This window comes from Herpailurus yagouaroundi, unplaced genomic scaffold (genome assembly GCF_014898765.1).
Source record: "Herpailurus yagouaroundi ecotype Mexico unplaced genomic scaffold, PumYag 180, whole genome shotgun sequence".
In the NCBI taxonomy this organism is placed as follows: Eukaryota; Metazoa; Chordata; class Mammalia; order Carnivora; family Felidae; genus Herpailurus; species Herpailurus yagouaroundi.
In genome coordinates, this window is record NW_024412411.1 from 18,516,334 (window position 1) to 18,538,608 (window position 22,275).

General features: G+C 36.6%; 1 protein-coding gene and 1 long non-coding RNA gene across 5 annotated transcripts in view; one reads left to right on the plus strand and one right to left on the minus strand.

Annotated features, from left to right (window-relative positions):
- Positions 1 to 12,112, plus strand: part of NAALAD2 (N-acetylated alpha-linked acidic dipeptidase 2) — a 69,561-nt gene extending 57,449 nt beyond the window's left edge. For 3 of the 4 annotated variants that reach the window (XM_040489596.1, XM_040489599.1, XM_040489601.1), the window contains one exon: positions 10,126 to 12,112. In XM_040489596.1, coding sequence (XP_040345530.1) covers positions 10,126 to 10,315 — 190 coding nt within the window. In that variant the 3' untranslated portion in view covers positions 10,316 to 12,112. The remainder of the gene's footprint in view (positions 1 to 10,125) is intronic. The other variant, XM_040489597.1, reaches the window with a different exon arrangement.
- Positions 2,434 to 10,129, minus strand: LOC121039402 (uncharacterized). The gene is made up of 2 exons (XR_005794742.1): positions 8,699 to 10,129; positions 2,434 to 3,959 (listed from the first exon to the last, which is right to left on the minus strand). It is a non-coding gene; the product is annotated as an uncharacterized LOC121039402 (long non-coding RNA).
- Positions 12,113 to 22,275: the final 10,163 nt, after the last annotated feature.

Sequence of the window (22,275 nt, forward strand, 5' to 3'; positions counted from 1 at the left end):
GCTCATACTAAGTAACCTGGGCAAAATACTTCTCTAAAGCTCATTTTCCTTAGCTGTTTAAGGAGATAACTGCTTTCACCCCACAGGTTTATATATTTCAGGCATGTGGAAGATTGAGCTCAGAGAGGGATATATTCAGTAAATGGCTGCTATTTTCAGAAAATAATTCATATAAATAATAGCAGCCATCATTTAAGTATTTACATGTCAAATTAAAAGCGAAAAGCAAAGCTACATGTTAATCCTCTCCTGCCTGTATTTGTATTTTATAAGCAAAATGTCTCTATTTTGTCAAAATGAATGCAGCCTTGTAGAATAAAAAGGGACAGTGATCCTTCAGCATTCTCTTCTGTAACCCATACCCAGCCATTTGCTAGTCTCTAAAGAAAATGTTTTATATACACGTGTGTATATGTATGTGTGTGTATACATATATATATTCATCCAACTATATTTATATAAATGGGCCTACACATTATTTTTCAGCTTGTTCTTTCTTCGTAACAATTTATCTCCAAGATCCTCCTATGTCGGTATATATCCGGCGTACAGTGTTCCACTGTATGGCTTATATGTGTAATTTTTAAAGTCCTTGTTGAGTTTTTATTTACTATTGGGATAAATACTGTAGGATGCCCCCGTGTCCTATTTGAACATGTCCTAATATCTAATGAGTATGTGGATTTAACACATTTTAAATTTCAGTAACTGCCACACTGTCTTCTAAAAAGACTGCACTATATTTTGAAAATATGTTTAGAACTATTACCTGAATATTAAGACTATATTCTAAAGCCCAGGCAGTACAAGAGCAATGCAGGAAGACCCTGAATTCGCCCCCTCCCAAGGACACACTTAAGCTACAACTCTGTGTGAACCACATTTCCTCCGAAGGAGACCTGAAGACTAGCTGAGCAACCCCTTCATTATCAAACAAGAAAAAGGCCTGACTGAAGATGGTAGGAGAGTCTGAGAACTAATTCTGCCATAAACCTGGCCCAAGGCACACAACCCACAATTGGGAGGGAATTTATAAACCCAGAACCTCTCCTTGGGGAATGAAGGGCTCATACTTCAAATAGGACTCACCAGCTTTTCAGACGTATGCCTGAGATGAGCCTCCAAAACATCTGGCTATGGAAACTAATGGTGTGCTCACATTCAAGAGACCCAAAGGGCTTTGGAGAACTGAGGCACGGCTCTTTAAGGGCTTAAATGGACTCACTTGCCACAGGATCCAGTGCACAAGCAGCACTTTGAAAAGCAGACTTCACGTGAAACATTCACTTGCTAGCTTTAATGCATCATGTGGAGGCACATGCTGGACTGTTCTCTGGGATGGAGGCTGGTGGGTGCCATCTTCGCATTCTTCCTCCTGAGCTCCAAAGTGCCAGTATCTCCTGGAAGGGAGCCTTTACACTTACATTTTAAAGCTGCTGCCCAGGGATGCCCTTTGACTGGCTCTGGAGCCAGAGGGTCTTATATTCCTGGGTCCCATGGGACTGGGACAACTGGGAGATGGTTCTTGGCTAACTACCACCTACAGCGTACTGCACAGATAGTGGACTGAAACAGGACTTTTTGTCCAGGAGCTCTGGCCTCAGGAGAAACCTTCTGGTCTGGCCTGTATCTACGAGTCTGTGGCTGAGAAGCCTCTTTGCACTCTCCCCCTGCTTTCCCCAGCTTGATGGCATATCCCCAAATGGAGTTTGCACCTTTGTCCAGCACCCCAGTTTTTGCAGCTGCTGCAGGGGACACCTGTACATTGTATGGCTCTGGTGGCCAACAGGGCAAGGCTGATGGGTCCCACAGGACAGTAATCAATGGAGAAGCAGCTACCCCCAGGGCACAGCCAAGAGACAGCAGATCCAAGAGCTCAGTCTTCCAGTGAAAGAGGTCTTAGTTTTGTTATCAGAGGCCTCAGAGGGCAGGTGCTCTGTGCTCTCACTCTGCCTGTTCCAGAGCACCAACACCTCTGGGAGGGGAGTTCTCACACCCTGGTGTTTGTGGCTCGCTCGGTGGGGGTGGGGAGCCTCCTGAAACAGATGCCACTGCACAGTGGACTGAAACTCACATCCTCTTTTTGTAGAAGAAGCATATTTATCCTGAAGCTTCAGCCTAAGAGCAGGCTTCAGATTTGGCACTCATCTAGAGGCCTATGGAGATACTCTCAGGCAATGTGGATGAGGGCAGTGCCATCTTTGTGCTCATAACTACAGCTTGCTGGTATATTCCAGAAAACAGCTTATGTCTGCAGTCTCACAGAAAGTTTGGAAACCAGACCCTCAGGCAGCAGCTTTCAATCATCCTGAATTTAGGTGGCAAGAGATTCCCCTTTGGTACACTGACAGGTCTTGGCACACCCTCAGCTACCAGGAGCTCTTAAAAATAGTCTGCTTGGACAACCACAAGTTTGAGAAACAAATGATAGGGCAAGGTTGAATGAAAAGGTTTATTTTCAACATTGGGAGAGGTGGCTGTTCCATCTAAAGCACAGAGACCAACAAAGAGGAAAAAAAAAACAACGGGAATTTGTTCCAAATGAAAGAATTACAATGAAACCTTGGAAAAATACCTCAGTGAAATGGAGATAAATATTCTACTTGATAAAGAGCTCAAACTATGGCCATGAATATGCTCACCAAAATTGGAAGAATGGATGAACACAGAAGTTGGAAAAAAAAAAAAAAAGTACCAAATAGAAATCACAAAGCTAAAGGATACAATAACAGAACTGAAAAATTAGAGGGGTTTTCCAGCAGACAAGATGAAGCAGAAGAAAGGATCACTGATCTTAAACACAGGGTATTAGAATTCACCCATAGCGCGAGGGGGGAGGGGGGGAAGCTTAAAAGACTTAGAGGAAACATCAACTAACATTCACATGACAGGGATCCCAGAAGAGACAGAAAGGGGCTGAAAACCTAGAAAAGGAACCCAACATCCAGAAACAGGAAGCCCAGAGAGAATTCCAAATAAAATGAACCAAAAGAGACCCACAGCAAAACACTAATTGTCAAAAGTTAAAGACCAGGATAAAAGCAGCCAAGAGAGGAACTTCTTATATACAAAAGAACCCTCATACAATAATTAGCAGATTTTACAGCAGGACTTTGCAGGCCAGAAAGGAGTGGCATGAGAGAGTGCAAGTGCTGAAAGAAAAAGACTTCCAATCAAGAAAGAATATACACTCTTGCAAAGTTATCTTTCAGAACTAAAGGAGAAAGAGTATTCCAGAACAACAAAAGCTAAAGGAATCTGTCACCATTAACTGGCCTCCTAAGAAATGCTAAAGGGAGCTCTTTAAGTTGGAAAGGTGTGGATTAGTAACAAAAAAACAGGAAGAGTGAACATTTTACTGGTAAAGATACACATTAGAGTAAAAGTAATGGTATGAAGGTTAAGACAAAAGTAGTAAAAATAACTATAATAACTAAGGGATACACACAAGTAAGAGGAAGTAAAACCTAAACCATGGTGGTAGGATGGGTAAGAGTAAAAAGGCAGAGCTTTAGAATGCCTGCAAAGTAAAACTGTCATATTCATGAAAGTCTACTTTAAATTGGTAGTTTGTTCTACGTAAGGCTCATAGTAACCACAAACCAAACAGCTACATAGGCATACCTCTGATCTACTGCAGGTTAGGTTACAGAGATCTGCAATAAAGCAACTTAAATGAAGTTTCTGGTTTCCTAGTACATACAAAAGTTATGTTTATACTGTATTATAGTCTATTAGGTGTGTGAAGCACTTCTAAAAACAAAGTACATACCTTAATTAAAAAATACTGTATTTCTAAAAATGCTAGCCATCAGCTCAGCTTTCAGCTAGTTGTAATCTTTTCCGCTGGTGGAAGGTCTTGCCTCCAAGTTGATGGCAGCTGGCTGATCAGGGTTGTGGCTGCTGAAGTTTGCTCTGGTTGTGGCTAAGTCTTCCATTCAGGTTTCTCTGTTGTGATGCTGTTCGACAGTTCTATTTCAATAGTCAATTCTCTCAAAGCCTGCCGCTGCTTTTTAACTAAGTTTATGTAATATTCTAAACCCTTTGTTGCCACTGCTGAATCTTCACAGCATCTTTACCAAGAGAAGATTCCATCTAAAATTAACGACTTTCTTTGCTCATCTATAAGCAGCAACTCTTCACCGATTAAAGTTTTATTTTAAGATTGCAGCAGTTAAAATATAATGATTATGAAAATTAAGGCCAGTATCTGATGAGCAGAGAAGCAAAAATCTTCCATAAAACAGTAAATGGAATTCAACAATATACTAAAAGGATCATTCACCATGATCAAGTCAGATTTTAGAGATACAAGTGTGGTTCAGTATCCACAAATCAATCAATATGATAGACCACCATTAACAAAATAAATGATAAAAATCACACAGAAAAAACATTCGACAAAATACATCTGTTCATGATAAAAATTACCAGTGAAGTGGGTTTAGAGGGAACATGCCTCAATGTAATCAAGGCCATTTCAGATATACCCACACCTACCCTATTATTCCATGGGGAAAAGTTGAAAGCTTTTCTTCTGAGATTAGGAATAAGACAAGGATGCCCACTCATGCTATTTTTATTCACCATATATCGGTAGTCCTAGCTGCAGCAGTCAGGAAAAAGAAATCAAAGGCATCCAAACTGATAATAAGTAAAACTGTCACTATTGTAGATGACATGACACTACATACAGAAAACCTAAAAACACCAAAAAATTAGAACTAATGAATTCAGTAAAGTTGCAGGGTACCAAACAAATGCACAGAAATCTATTCTGTTTTTATATACTACGAAACAAAGCAGAAAGAGAAATTAAGAAAACTCATTTACAATTGCATCAAAAAGAATAAAATATCTATGAAGAAATTTAACCAAGGAGGTGAAAGACCTGTACTCTGAAGAGTACAAGGGAGCACAAAACAAGCAAACACAATCCGTATCAAAATATCAATAGCATTTTTCACAAAATTAGAATAAATTATCCTAAAATTTGCATTGAAACAAAATGCACCCTAAATAACCAAAGCAACCTTGTGAAACAAGAACAGAGCTGGAGGTATCACAATCCCAGATTTTAATATATACTACAAAGCTATAGTGATGATACAGGAAGAAAAATGGACATATAAATCAACAGAAGAGAGAGCCCCATGCTTATGTGATTAATAATGTACAAAAAAGGCAAGACTGTGCAATAAAGACAGTCTCTTCAATAAATGGTGCTGGGAAAAATGGACAGCTACATACAAATGAAATGGAACTACTTTCTTATCACAAAAATAAACTCAAAATGGGTTAAATACCTAAGTAAATGTGAGAGCTAAAACCATTAGACTCAAAAAACAAAAAAAACAAAAAACAAAACCCCCAAAACAATAAACAGGGAGAATAGCACACTAAAAAGCTTTTGCACAGCAGAGGAAACCATCAATAAAACAACAAGGAAATCTAAAATGGGAAGGGATATCTAAAATAAAGAACTGCTACCACTCAACAAAAAAAGTGATTAAAAAAGGGCAGAGAACCTGAATATGTATTTTTCCAAAGAGAAAAAGACATGAAAAACAATGGTCCCCACCACTAATCATTAGGGAAATGCAAATCAAAACTAAAATGAGGTTTTCACCTCACAATGTCAGAATGCCCAGTATCAAAAAGACAAGGGTTGGCAAGGATGTGGAGAAAAAGGAACTCTCATACATTAGTGGGGATGTAAACTGGTGCATCCACTACAGAACAGTATGAACATTCCTTAAAAAACTTAAGATAGAAATACTACACGACCCAGTAATTCTATTACCGGGTATTTACCCCCCAAAAAAACAAAAACGCAAATTCAACTAAATATATGCCTCATTATTTAATACAGTGTTATTTACAATAGCCAACATAGGGATGCAACCTAAGTGTCCACTAACAGATGAAGAGAGAAAGATGTATACACGCACATACACACACACACACAATGCAACAGTAACCATAAAAAAGAACGAAATCTTGCCATTTGCAACATGGATATACCTAGAGAGTATTAAGCTAAGTGAAGTAAGTCCGAGAAAAACAAATCCCATATGATTTCACTTCAAAACAAATGAACCAAGAAAAAAATTGGTGGTTGCTAGAAAGGACGGGGGGGGGGGGGGAGTATGGACAAAATAGGGGATTAAGTGGTACAGACTTGAAGTTATAAATAAGCCATGAAGACCAAAAGTCCACCACAGGGAAACAGTCAATTATATTGTAGTAACTTTGGTGGCAGATGGTACCTACACTTATTGCAGTGAGCATTCCTAATGTATGTAACTGTCAAATTACTATTATACACCCCAAATAACACTGTATTGTCAAGTGTGTTCCAATAAAGAATATAATAAAGTCTGAAATATTATAAAAATAACCAAATTGTGACACAGAGACAAAAAGTGAAAAAATATAGTTGGAAAAATGGTGCCAAAAGACTTGCTTGATGGAAGGTTGCCACAAACATTCAATTAAAAAAAAAAAAAAAAACAACGAAAAATGTACTGTCAGGCACAATAAAATGAGGTAAGCCTGTAGTAGATACAAGAAAGATAAAAGAAAATCTAAGCATACCTACCATCAAATCACAAAGGGTGAGAGCAAAATAAGCAACAAGCAAGAACTACAAACAGCAAGAAAACAATTAACAAAACAGCAATATGTACATACCTATTATTTTTAACGTAAATGGAATAAATGTGCAATGGAGAGACAGGGTAGTTGAATGAATAAAAAAACAAGACCTATCTATATGATGTCTAGAAGAGACTCACTTCATTTTTTTTTTTTTTCTGAGAGCGAGTGAGCGCAAGCGGGGGGGAGGGCAGAAAGAAGGGGAAACAATCCCAAGGAGGCTCTGCACCACCAGCTCAGAGCCCAATGTGGGGCTCGAACTCACGAACTGTGAGATCATGCCTGAGCCAAAGTCAAGAGCTGGATGCTTGACCAGACGAGCCACCTAGGCGCCCAGAAGAGACTCACTTCAGAGGTCAAGACCCACACGGACGAAAACTGAAGGCATGGAGAGAAAGACATCTAATGCATAATGGAAACCAAAAGAAAGGAGGAATACCTATCCTAGTATCAGACAAAATACTTTAAAACGAAGACTGTAATAAGAGACAAAGAAGGAAATTACATAGTAATAAAAGGGTCAAACAAGAGGATATAACATTTGTAAATATATCTGCACCCAACCATATAAATTAGGTATTAACACACATCAAAAGAGACAGGAATACAAGAGGAGGAGACTTTAACGCCACACATCAATGGCTAGCTTCTAGACAAAAAAAAATCACTAAGGAAACATTACCCTTAAACGTAACATTAGGCCATATGAAATTAAAAGATATATACAGAATGTTCCATCCAAAAGCAAACCACACATTCTTGCAAGAGCATGTGCAATGTTTTCCAGGATTGGTCATATGTCAAAAAATAAGTCTTGACAGACTTAGGAACTATTAAGCATCTGTTTTGACCACAGTGATATGAAACTAGTAATCAACTACAAGAAAAGTGGAATATTCCCAAAAAGTGGAAATTAAACAATGTTCTACCAACTATAGGGCAGGTCATGAAATCAAAAGATAAGAAAATACCTTGGGAAAAATGAAGAGGGAAATACAGATGGCAAAATTTATGGGATATAGCAAATGCAGTTCTAAGATTGAAGTTCACCAGCAATAAACACCTACCCCAAGAAAAAAGTAAAATTCTCAAGCAACCTAACATCCCACCTCAGTGAAGAAGAATGATAAATGAAGCCAAGTTAGTAGAAGGAAGGAAATAAAGAGGAAATCAAGGAAATAGAAATTAAAAGGTCAAAAGAAAATTTAATGAAATGAAGAGCTGATTCTTTGAAAGAAAATTTATAAACCATTCACTGGATTCACCAAGAAGAGAAAGGGTTTGGACACATAAAAGAGATGTTACAACTAATACCACAGAAATACAAACATACAAGACTATCAACACTATTATGCCAACAAACAACCACCTGGAACATATGGACAAACTCCTAGAAACATACAGCCTTTCAGAACTGAAGCATGAAGAAATGTATATGTAAAAAGAAAGGGAGGATACTGAATCAGTAATCCTCAATCTCGCAACAAACCAAAGTCCAGGACCAAACGGCTTCACTGGTAACTTCTCCAAACATTGAAAGAAGAATCAGTACCACTGGTTTTCAAATTCTTTCAAAAAACTGAAGAGGGAACACTTCCAAACTCTTTTTAAAAGGCAAGCATTACCCTGATATGAAAATCAAATAAGAATGCCACAAGAAAATTACCAGCCAATATGATGAGCAGAGAAGCAAAAATCCTTCACAAAATATTAGCAAACCAAATTCAACAATATATTAAAACAAGATCACGTACCACAATCAAATGGGATTTATCCGAGGGATATAAAGATAGGTTCAATATCCACAGATCAATGTCATGCCATATTAACAAAATGAAGGATAAAGTCTTACATAGAGGCAGAGAAGGCACTTGACAAAAATTCAACATGCATTTTTATTAAAACTCATCAAAGTCATGTAAAAAAATGTAACTTAACATAATAAAGGCCACATATGACAAACCTCCAGCTAATATCATACTTAAGGGTGAAAAGCTGAAAGCTTTTCCTCAAAGATCAGGAACAATATAAGAATGCTTACCTAGTCTTGCCACTTTTTTCCAACATAGTATTGGTAGTCCTACTGAGAGCAATTAGGCAAGAAAAAGGCATCCATACTGGAAAGAAATAAAACCATTACTTATTTGTAGATGACATTATATATAGATAAACCTAAGGAATCCACTAAAAACCTGTTAGGATGAATAAATTCATCGTATGGTGAAGACACAAAATATACAGAAATCTATTATATTTCTATACACTAATAATGGCCTATCAGAAAGAGAGATTAAGCAAACAATCCCATTTCCAACTGCATCAAAAAGAATAGAATACCTAACAATTTAGCCAAGGTGAAAGGCCACAGGGGTATTAGATGTCAGGTCAATGATTCGAACCAGGTTTATACAATTCTTAGTATCTATCTGTATTTTCCTATACTCTGCTTTTACAGTTTTCCAATAGAGGGCAAGTATACTTATGAATAGCTATAAACTTCATGTAGAATATCTCAAGTCATATATGGGTCAGAATATCAATGTTTATAAGCAGTTCAGTATGTAACACTGGCTCTAAGAAAGATCCATCTGAGGCCATGTTAAGATTTAAAAGCCAAGAGAAATAAATCCTGATGTAGTTTGGATAATCTAAATGATTTACATTATAAATTTCTATTTGATCGTTAATATTAACTTACATAGAGTTTCATATTGTCTCAGACAGATTTACATCTTAAAGAAGCTGTAGGATTTTGACCTAATTCCTTATCATGGTATTCAATAAAATATGTCCTTTTCTGGAAAGCAGCATTCCAGAGGAAGAGAAGTAGCTTGATCTCTTCAGCTAGTTATAAGACAAAATAAAAAATAAAATGCAAAACTTTCCTTCTAGATTACAAATTAAATGTGTCTGTAGGCAATTCACATGGACTTCATTCATCATCCTTACATTTATGATATATTGGCAATACACGCTTTTTTAATTATTGATTTTTAATGTCTAAAGAGTATCGGAACAAGTGTCATTCTTGTTGAATCTCTGAAAAAGGCAACGCACAGATAAATTATTTTTTCAATCTCTTCTCACTCTCAGTAAATATATCCATAAAGCATACTTGTTTTCACTGTTCGGGTGTCTTGGCAGTCAGACAACTGAGGTACACAACTTATGAGAATGAACCCATTTTCTTCCAATTGGTATGGGTAGCAACATGATTTATGAGAGTAATCTTAGTGAATGCATATGGTCAACTTTATTTAAAATTATACTGTTACATAACTATCTTAAATTAATTATAGGTCTTCATTTTGGAGTAAAAAAGTGAATGCCAGGAGGAGACACAGTATTCTTAAGATGTCATCTAAGGAAAGGGAATGAAGACAGAAGTGTGTAAAATGTAACGTATGTACATATACTCTTTAGCTCAACCTGCTCTATGTTGTTGTTTTGGGTTTTTTTTTCTATTAGGCACATCATCTTTGCTCCCAGTAGCCACAACAAATACGCTGGAGAATCATTTCCTGGGATCTACGATGCTATGTTTGATATTGAAAATAAAGAAGACCCTCAATCAGCCTGGACAGAAGTAAAGAAACACATTTCTATTGCAGCCTTTACAATTCAAGCAGCAGCAGGAACCCTAAAAGAAGTGTTATAGGAAGGTCTCAGCCAAATGGCCATTAAAAGTGTTACTGAAAGTCTCAGGATAAAATCTTTCCTTGTATTTTGATTACTTATGAAGCCAGAGTATTCAATAATCTTGCTTTTCATGTCCTATTTTGATTTAGACTTCCTTTCTGTTCATCTGTAAAGAGTTTTTTGGCTTTTTAAAAATTCAAAACTTCATCACCAAATCGTTAATCTAATAAAACAAAAGAACTCCAGTCTTGGGGCAGAAAGACATAAAGTAACTGAAAATTCCCACAAATAACATATGACAAGGAACTTGGAGCTCTCAGACGTTGCTAGTAGAAATGTAAAATGGTACAACCATTTTGGAAAACAGTTTGTTAGCTTCTTACCAAGTTAAAAAATACAGTTAACCCTTGAACATGGGTCTGAACTGCACAAGTCCACTTATACATAATTTTTTTCTAATACAGCATTTTCTTTATGATTTTAAATTTTTCTTCTAGTTTTACTGTAATACAGCATATAATACATATATATATATAATATGGGTTAATCAACTGTTTATATTATTGGTAAGGCTTCTGCTCAACAGTAGGCTATCAGCTGTTAAATTTTTAGGGAGTAGAGTTATATGCATATTTTTGTCTGCCTGGTAGATTGGCACCAGTAACCCTCACACTGTTCAAGAGTCAACTGTAGTAACCCTTGCAAGTTATTGTTTCATAAGTTATGTTTTTATCATCTTTAATCAACAGCTGATAATTAGAACAAGTGATTATGTGCCAAAGCCATGTAATTAAGCAAGGATGTTACATATATAATGAGCTATTTTTTTTTAATTTTTTTTAATGTTGATTTTTGAGGCATAGAGAGTGCGCGAGTGAGCGCATGAGCAGGGGAGGGGCAGAAAGGGGGAGACACAGAATCTGAAGCAGGCTCATGGCTCTGAGCTGTAAGCAAGAGCCCAACGTGGGGCTTGAACCCACGAGCCATGAGATCATGACCTGAGCCAAAGTTGGACGCTCAACCGACTGAGCCACCCAGGCGCCCGTGAGCTATTTCTTAACGTTTTCCCTTACAAGTACTTTACCTATGTTTTATGTATGCCACTTGATAATGACAAAACAAAAATCTAGTGATGAAACAAAAAAAGGGGAGACTGAGGAAATCATCATGGAAATCCACTGTACAAAGGTAGAAACAGAGGGAAAAGGAAACACAGGAGATAAAAAAAATAACCAGAAGGCAAAAAAGAAGACAGCAGTAGTTAAGTAATTATAAATGGATTGAATTCACCAAAGGGCACAAAGTGGCTGGATGCAAAAAACACCTAACTATATAGCTGTCTAAAGGAAACTCATTTTAGTTCTAAAAACACAGACTCAAGGTGTAGGGACAGAGGAGGATATTCCATGCATGTAGATACCAAAAAAAAGTAGGCATCACCATATTTATGCCAGAAAAAATACACTTCAAGCCCAAAACATTAAGAGACAAAGAAGTCACTAATAATAAATACATCAAGAAGATAAAACAATTATACATCCAACATCAGAACATCACAATTAAATGGATTCAACAGTCATATACAGAACATTCCAACCAACAGCATAATCCACGTTTTTCTCAAGTGCATATGGACATTTGCCAAGGCAGATCACATGATAGGGCACAAAACAAATCTCGGCAAATTTAAGATTGAAATAATACCAACTATCTTTTCTGACCACAATAGTGTAAAATAGAAATCAGCAAGAGAAAGCTAGAAAAATCTACCAATACGTGGAAACTAAACATACTTCTAAATAATCCACGAGTCAAAAAAATGGAAATATGACACATCAAATCTTATGGGGTGCAGCAAAAGCAGTTGAGAGGAAAGTTTACAGTATAAATGCATATAGTAAGAAATTACAAAGATCTCAAACAGCCAGTTGTGAAAGTTACTCTAGGAAATGTAAAAAGAATAAAGTCTAGACATAGCAGAAGGAAATAAAAGCAGAAATAACATCTCTTTCAGAAAAAAGCATCAGTAAAACCTAAAAGCTGGTTCATCAAAAAGATAAAACTGACAAAACTTTAGCCAGACTTAGAAATGAAACCAATCTTGTGGTGCCTGGGGGACTCAGTCATTAAGCATCTGACTTCGGCTCAGGTCATGATCTCATGGTGTGTGAGTTTGAGATGCCCACGTTGGGCTCTGTGCTGACAGCTCAGAGCCTGGAGCCTGCTTCAGACTCTGTGTGTCTCTCTTTCTCTGCCCCTCCCGCATTCACACTTTGTCTCTCTCAAAAATAAACATTAAAAAAATTTTTTTTAAAAAGATCTTACAACTGATACTACAAAAATACACAGGATTGCAAGAGACCATTATCAACAACTATATGCCCCAAAACAGGTAAAAAGGATACATTTCTAGAAACAACCTATCAAGACAATGAAAAACCTAAAACATGAATAGACCAATAAGGAACAAGAGACTGAATAATTTAAAACATCACAGTACAAAAAATAACCGAAGACCAGATGGCTCCATTGGCAAATTCTAATCAACACTCCGAGAATTAACACCATCTTTCTCAAACTTCCCAAAACTTTAGGTATACAGAATATTTGCAAACTCATTTAAAAGGCCAGCATTATTCCGGCGCTAAAGCCAGAAAACAAAAAGCAGAGACCAATATTGCTGATGAACACAACTCTCAACCAAATATGAGCAAACCTAATTGAAGAACACAAAAAGCTTATACATCTTGACTAAATGGGATTTATCCCTGGGATGCAAAAATGGTTCAATACGTGTAAAACAATAAATGTCATATATCACATTAATAAAATGAAAGACACAAATCACGATCATCTATGCATTTAAAATGCAACATCCTTTCATGATAAAAACTTCAGCCACATTGGGTATAGAATGAACATACCTCAACATAAAGGCCATGTATGACCAACCCACAGCTAACACGATACTCAACTGAAAAAAACTGAAAGCTCTTGCTCATATCCAAATCAGGAAGAAGTGAAACTGTCCCATTTGTAGTTAATATGATTTTGTATATGCAACATCCTAAAGACAAAACAAAACAAAAAAAAAAACGAACTAATCAGGCATTTCAGTAAAGTTGCAGGACACAAAATGTACAGAAATAAGTTACATTCCTATACACTAAGGGTGAAACATCTGAAAAAATTATCCCATTCACTGCATCAAAAATAATCCTTAGAAGGGGCGCCTGGGTGGCGCAGTCGGTTAAGCGTCCGACTTCAGCCAGGTCACGATCTCGCGGTCCGTGAGTTCGAGCCCCGCGTCGGGCTCTGGGCTGATGGCTCAGAGCCTGGAGCCTGTTTCCGATTCTGTGTCTCCCTCTCTCTCTGCCCCTCCCCCGTTCATGCTCTGTCTCTCTCTATCCCAAAAATAAACGTTGAAAAAAAAATTGTTAAAAAAAAAATAATAATCCTTAGAAATAAATGTAATCAACGAAGTGAAAGAGTACAATGAAAACTGTAAGACTGCTCAAAGAAATTAAAGACAAATGGAAAGACATCCTGTGTTCATAAATCAAGAGTATTAAAATGTCCATACTGCACAAGGCCATCTGCAGATTCAATGCAATCCCTATCAAAATACCAATGGCATTATTCACACAAATAGAAAAAACAATCCTAAAGTTTGTACGGAACTGCAAAAGACCCCAGACAGCTAAAGCAATCTTGAGGAAAAAGAACTAAGCTGGAGGTATCTCCTGACTTCAAACTATACTACAAAGCTACAGTAATAAAAACAGCATGGTATTGACACAAAAACTGACAGAGACCAACAGAACAGTGAGCCCAGAATCAAACCCCCGCTTTAACAATCAATATTTGACAGGGAGAAAAGAGCATCCAATGGGGAAAGGACAGTCTCTTCAATACATGGCTGTTGGAAAAACTGAATAAACACTGAGCAATGAAATTAGGCTCCTATCTTATACTCCTCTCGGAAAATAACTGGGAATGGATCAAAGACTTCAACATAAGACTTGATACTATAAACCTAGAAAAAAAAATGGGAGACGAAGCTCTTTAACACTGGTCTTCATAATGTTTAGGATATGACCCCAAAAGCACAAACAAAAGCAAAACTCAACAAAAAATGAAAAATCAAGTTACAGAATGGGAGAAAATTTTTGCTAATCATCTAGCTCATGGAGTTAATATCCAAAAAATATAAAGAACTCCCTACAACTTGGAAACAAAAAACCCAAATCCAAAAAATGGCAGAACTAAACAGACGTTTTCTAGATATCTACATAGCCAAAAACACATGAAAAGATGCTCAACTTCACTAATCATCAGGAAAATACAAAATAAAACCAACATGAGAGATCTCATACCTATTCAAATGGCTACCATCAAAAAGATAAAAGTGTAGCAAGGATGTGGAGAAGAGGGAACCCTTGTGCACTATTGTTAGGAATGTAAACTGGTACAGCCTCTATGGATAATAGTGTGGAGTCTCCTTAAAATTTTTTAAAAAAGAGCTATCATAGGACCTAGTAATTCTACTTCTGGGTATTTATCCAAAGAAAATGAAAACACTAACTCAAAATGATATATGCACCCCTACATTCACTGCAGCGTTATTTGTAATAGCCAAGATATGGAAAGAACCTGTGTCCATCAACAGATGAATGGATAAAATGTGGTGTGTATATACACAATGGAGTAATAATTCACCCATGACAAAGACATCCTGCCATTTGTGACAACATGGATGGAGTTTGAGCACGTTATGCTAAGTGACAGAAGTGAGAGAAAGACAAATGCTGTATGATATCACTTGTATGTGGAATTTAAAAAGGCCAAAGTTGTAGAAACCCAATAAAATGGTGGTTACCAAGGGATGAAAGTTGTGGGGTCAAGAACAGATGTTAAGGGTACAAATTTACAAGGAGCAGTTACTTTAAACCAAGGAGTAGTTAAGCCTTAGAGATATATAATGTATAGTACAATAAAAACAATAAATTGTATTATAACCAAACTTAATAAGAGACTAGACCTTAATTATTTCAACTACCGAAATAATTATAATTATGTAATATGCAATGTGATAGAGGTGCTAATTATTGCTACAGGGGCAAAATCATATTACAACATATACATTGTATACCTTAAATTTACACATGTTAAATATATTTTTTTAAAAAGTCATCCTAGCAGAGGGATGGTGTTAAGAGTCCTTAGCACCTAGCATGGCACCTCCTTAAGCACTTTAAGAGTTTCAAATACACTGGTGCCTGGGTGGCTCAGTTGGATAAGCATCCAACACTTGATTTTGGCTCAGGTCATGACCTCATGGTTCAAGAGTTCCAGCCCTGTGTTGGGCTCTGCGCTGACAGTGTAGAGCCTGCTTGGGATTCTGTCTCTTGCCTTCTTTCTGCCCCTTCCCTGCTTATGCACACATATGTGCGCACACTCTCTCTCTCAAAATGTTTTTAAAAAATGTGGTATTCCATATAATGGAATATTAGTCTTGAAGGAAATCCTGACATTCGCAACCACATGAATGAACCAGATACTCTGATAGTCTAATATTCTGAACCTGATGTTAGGATATTATGCTAAATGAAATAAGGTGGTCACATAAACACAAATATTGTATCACTTGCATGAGGAATCTAAAGTAGTCACACTCAGGGTAGCTCAGTTGGTTAAGCATGTGACTCTTCTTGATTTCAGCTCAGATCATGATCTCACGGTTAATGAGATCAAGCCCCAAGTTGGGCTCTGCTCTGACAGTGCAGAGCCTGCTTGGGATTTTCCCTCTCTCTCTCTGTCCCTACCTCACTTGTGCACTCTCTCTCAAAATAAATAAACCTTTATTTTTTTTTTTTTAAGTATTTTTTTATTTATTTTAAAATAAATGTCCTCTTGTAATTTGATGGGGCATCTTCCCTGACTTTTCACAAATGAGAACCTATCCAGTTTCACATAACTGAAAGAATGAATTCATTTGCCTAACACACTAATAATCTTAATGCATTGCTTCTTTCACTCCATTACAATGATGTGTTTTGCCTAAGTACATGGCCTTTAAATCATACCTACATCTAAGTATACAGAGATGCAGAAAATTGTCCCAAAGTCCAGATGACAATAAGGCCAAGTTTACTTACATGCACAAGCCTTTACAAGACAAATTCATTGCCATGAGCCCATTACTTTCATTCAGTCCTGCAGACTCCATCCCTAATTCTCGTCAATTACCCATTGGCCCTTTAGAGGTCCTTCTCAGATAAGTCAATGGCTCCACCGATTACTGTGAAAAGTGAAAGCTCATTATCTTTTTATGATACTTTGGTTGTTTGATATTAAACAAGAAAAGACTAATAAATGGTGTTCTAAATTTAGGTTTTGCACGGTGACTTAGAGTTTAAGGACTTAGGAGTCAAAGTCCCTGATTTTAAAATCTAATTTCACCGTTTGCTACTTATGTGACCTGAGGCAAAGTATGCAGTTTTCCTTTGCCTCCGTTTCTCCATTAGTAAAATAGGGATAATAGTATATATATTCATATGAAGGTGTTCTAACTTTAAGTGAAAAGCCACTAAAAACACTTAGCAAAGTGCTTGGCACACTAGCTGCCAAGCTATTGAACAAAAACTCAGCTATTGTTAGGTCTACAGGCTAAATTCCTAAGCTTCAATCACAAAATGTGTGGTCTTCTAACCTAATCAATTGAATGATAAAGTCCTGTTATTAGACACTTACTTTTCCTGATGGTTTGAAATTACCTGCCTGAAAAACTGATCTACAATTCCACCTGAATACATTCCAATTCTAATTTTCATTATCCTGTTAGTAGCTTTCTGCTCCCTTAAATTTTTTCTCCCCTCTGTGTCCAATCCAGTCTTCTCCTGCAGATATTATGTTTTGTAGGGGAGCGTGTGTATGTGTACTGGAAGGAATCCCTAAGACATCAAAACCAGTCCATGTTGGCCTCTAAATATGAAGTCTGCAGTCTGGGATCAGTCTGTTACTAGAATCCAGCTTCCATTAATAATTGTAAGAAACCCATTAATTCTAATAAGCCCAATGTGTCAAACATTTAAAACTTGTGGATTTTATTTATTGACACACACAATCTTCACATTTTCTTCCACCTTAAGAATATATCATGCCTGATTAAGTTGTTTAAAGAAAGAGTCTGTAGTTAACTTACGTGGTTTCTGTCAACCCAGGCTTCCTTCCCTGTTCTTCTGGCAAAACACTTTTTCATACACAAGACGCATCACAAGTGACTTAGGTGGCATACACTGCATGCTCAGGGTGTAAGAGTGAATGATTCTTTACCGGACTTCATTATCTCAGTACCTGTATACTCCTACTTCATCATACTCACGGGCAGGGTCTGTCACTGCTTTTTGAATGAAAAGTAAGGTACCCTAACAAAAGTTCAAAATGCTATCCATTTTGCATCCTCAAAGTTAGCCAAATGGAATATTCACATTACTATTTACTTATGACTTTCAAATCCTAAGAGGCAGACAAGACCTCACCAACCTTAAGCTTCAGAACTTACCAACAGCCTGGACTATTTTACCGGGATGTCATCAACATTCCTTGGACTCAGCAGTCTTCTGTGAAAATCACAACCTTTTTCTATATTCCCTGTCCTGTTCACAGTTAGGAATTATGCAGAAGTTTCACTCTCTAGTCCCTAATAAATTTCAGTTCAAGATCCTAAGTCCCTTAACTTACCCCTCCCTTCCTGCTGCTTTTATTCCATATTTCATGCCTTTATCCTTTCTGGTCTTTCCCTTCAACCATTTCCAATTACACCTTCTTACCAAACTGATATTTCTAAGTAAAATCCAAGCCTTATTACTAAATACATGGAACAACCTAAGTGAAGGCAAAAGGCGATCAACTAATTCTGAGTCTGTACAAGAAGACTAAAGGAAAAACAAAACCAAACAAACATAAGCACCATGCTCTAATTGATGACTTTGTTCTCCATGTGAAACTAGGTTAATAATTCTGAAACTGCTATACATGCGTACCTGAATTGAACAATTAGAGTAAATGGATAGCAGATGGTTGAAGTTGTCAGAGCAAGTTACAAATAAGCAAGAGGAGGAAGTTAAAATAATGATGTGGTAATGGATTAGTGCTGGAGATAGGAGTATGAACTCACGTTTAGGTTAATATAGATACAAATGGTTACTTGTAGAAATATTTATAGATATGTGTATAGACACAGGTTGGCATACACACCTACATTTCCTTGCTATCAGCTGAGTGTGCCTAGAAGCAAAGACAGCTTAGTAGCAATGAGTGGACACCTAATACCATTCTTCAATAAACCAGGGATCCTTGGAGAAATGGCTGACTGGAGCATTCTGAAGTGCCTGAAGGTAAGAAAGTGCAAAACAAAACAAAACAAAATAGAAAACCCCACAATGGAAGGACAGTAATAGGATAAAAAACAACAACAACAACAAAAAACCCCAAAAACCCACAGGAGCCAAGTAAAAGGTCATGATAAGCAAAACTGGAACAATCTGAGAAAAACAATATGATACTAGACTATAACTTAAAATATGAAACAGAGTCCATAATGCAATAAATAGAAGATGAAATAAATTAGGAAGAGACAAAGATCCTATGCACAAAAATTCTAAATAATTTATATAGACACTCCACCCTCAAAAGGTGGAATATAACCCCCCACTCTTCAAGTGTGGACTGGATGTAGTAACATCCTTCTGAAGGACAGAAAGGAATTAATAGTAATTTTACAGTTAAAAAACCACAAAACCTTAGCCAGATAAACAAAATGTTAAGACATGTTGACAGTATGTACCCTTGATATCACCAATGAGAATGACACTTTACGTCTGTGGTTTTCCTTCTCAGTACACATTCAGTTCCCTAAGAAAATCACCAGACAGATCCCAAGTGAGGGCTATTCTACAAAATGCATGACCACTAGGTTCTCCTCAAAACTGTCAGGGTTTTGAAAGAAGACTGAGAAACTGTCAAAACCAAGAGAAGCCCAAGAAGACATGACGACTAAATGTAATGTGGTATCCTAGATGGGATCCTGGAACAGAGAAAGACATTAGGTAAAAATTAAGGAAATCTGAATAAAGTATGGACTTTAGTTAATAAGAACATATCAATATGGGTTCTTAATTCTAACCAATATTATACTAATGTAAGATGTTAATTATAGGGAAAACTGGGTGTGGAATACATAGGAACTCTCTGTACTAGCTTCACAATTTTTCTCTAAATCCAAAACTATTCTAAAACAAAAAATAATTTAAAAAAATTATAAGTTGGTAAGAGGGAAAAAAGGCAAGCCTGATCACATTTCCACGCTACTAGTACAAACTTTATGGTTTGTACTAGTTTCTGGAACTAGTTTCGCATTTAGTAGGTTTCTGATTTTGTAGGTCTGAGGTGAGGACCAAGAATTTGCATTTCTAACAGATTCCAAGATACAGTGATCCTCTGGGTCTAGAAATGATACTTTGATAGCCACTGGCCTAGCCTAGAAGATGAAAGTCAAAATTTCAAATGATCCCTTGCTATCTGTCCTATCTTTACAATCTTATCTGTCTGTCCTGTACAGGTATCCTATGTCACAGACACTTTAAATTATAGAATTGCTTTAAGCAAGTCTCATACTAATGGGGAAACAAAAGACAAATTTGATGCTGTTTCATTACACATTTTATCTAACACGCAGATATGCATTCCTATCTATAAGCTCCATACAAGATACATATCATTTTCAAAATAACAATGGAAACTTGTTTTGAAACTGAGGATTATGAAAATTCTTTGGAGGCTGCTGAGAGAAACTAGAGACCTAACAGTTGTCAAATCACAAATGAGAAGTTTTTAATCCAGCTATTATTAAAACTAAAACCACTCAGACATAAGGACTACATGTTTTATTTCATAAACTTATCTTCTAACACAACATACGTAACTAAACATCTGTTTCTGGTGACCAAGCACAGTGTTACCAATTTTCCATGCTATGTGCCAGTTTCATGGAAACTATTAATACAACTGACACACATAAGCCCCACAGAATAGTTAAAAGACAAGCACAGAACACAAAGCCAGGCTGCTTGAGCTTGAAATCTCTACTCTCCCTAACTCACTAGTTTTGACTTAAGGCAAGTTATTTCACCTCTGCAATAAATCACTTTCCTCCTCTGCAATATAATAACAGAACCTACCTCACAGAGTTATCATTAGGATTAAGTGGCCCATAACAAGTGCTGCATTGCTTCTTGATACTTACAAAAGCCAATCAATATGCCAAGCACTGTACTAGAAAATGGAATGGAGACATAATGGTTGGTCAAAACATACTCAAGGTTATATTCAGTCTATAAGAGGATACAGATATTAACAAATTAATCACACAAAGTATGAATAAATATGGACTGCAAACTGATGGAAAGGATCAGTGTTTTAAAAACATTAATACTACTACACTCATCTAGTCTTATTTTTGGGGGATGACAGGAAAGTACTACAGGTTCAGGGATGTTCCCGTCTTCCAGGCTTCATAGTCCTCTTACTTCAATTAAGAAAGTCTTAAAGATAATTTAACAATTCAATCATTTGGACAGTATACCTGCTTTGTCAAGAAGAAATGGAAATCAAATTATTTTGACACAATTTCTAATTAACAAACACATTTAAGGGTGGAAGTTTTATTTCACTTTAATGGACATTAAAAGTGGTCTACTAAATTGAAAAACTAAGAAAAGTCATTAATTAGCATTTAAGTAAAATATGCTCTTTAGAGAAACTGTTCTTGAAAGAATTCTTCACAACTGAGAACTACGTAAAAACTTAAAAACCAAAAATAACAAGGCAACTGGGTGGCTCAGTCGGTTAAGCATCTGACTTTGGCTCAGGACACGATCTCAGGGTTCCTGAGTTGGAGCCCCTCGTCGGGCTCTGTGCTGACAACTCGGAGCCTGGAGCCTGCTTCAGATTCTGTGTCTCCCTCTCTCTACCCGTCCTCCACTCGCACTCTGTATCTCTTTCAAAAATAAACATTAAAAAAAATTAAAGAAAAATAACTATGCAGAAGAAAAACACACAAAGCTCAGTACTTTAGAGATAATACCACCTATATAGAGCCCCAGGCATCTACACCTACATTAAAAAAGGCAAATCATGCAACAACTCCATAAGTTGTAAAATACTTAAGCAGTAAGGAAACAGGTTAAAAAAAAAAAAAATTCAACTTCCTATCTACCCAACAATGAAAATAAATGAAGGGAAACCCTATTAACAAAACCTAGAAACAGACTAAGCTTGCATTTCAGAACTGACGCCATAGAACTACGATAAAGGCAAAGAATAAAAATACCAAATATAAATGCCAGATCAAAATAACTTGCTACGAAATGAACCAAACTCTGTTTATGTTGACAACTTAAAAATACATGGCTGTTAAAAAGAAAGTTAGAGTACATACCCAAATGCCCTAAACGGATACCAGCACTCCTTAATGAGCTTTTAAAAATTTACTGTGGGTGTATGCATGTATGCCTTTTTGGGGTGTGGAATGGCTGACTTCTTTTTTAAAAAGCAATGGGTGAGAGCAATAACCCAGAGTCATCTTAAAATATTTGCAAGAACTCTTTAAGATTCTCTTCACCCTTAGATGGTTAAAGAATTGTCTAAAAAACCAAGTTATAAGAATTAAAATCTCCAGGAAAAAAAAAAAAAACTCTAGGATAAAATTATAATAAAACTGATCATTAATCTTTGCCAGTATACGGGTACAACAAGAAATTACATAGCTGACCCATATAAACATTTCTCTATGGTAAGAGGATTTCAACTTATATTTACAATGGTTTATAAATTACTGGCTAAAATGATCACAAAACAAACTAGGATAGGTTTTAAGAACTACCCTTTCAAGTGTTCCACTAAATAAAAGACGGTCAA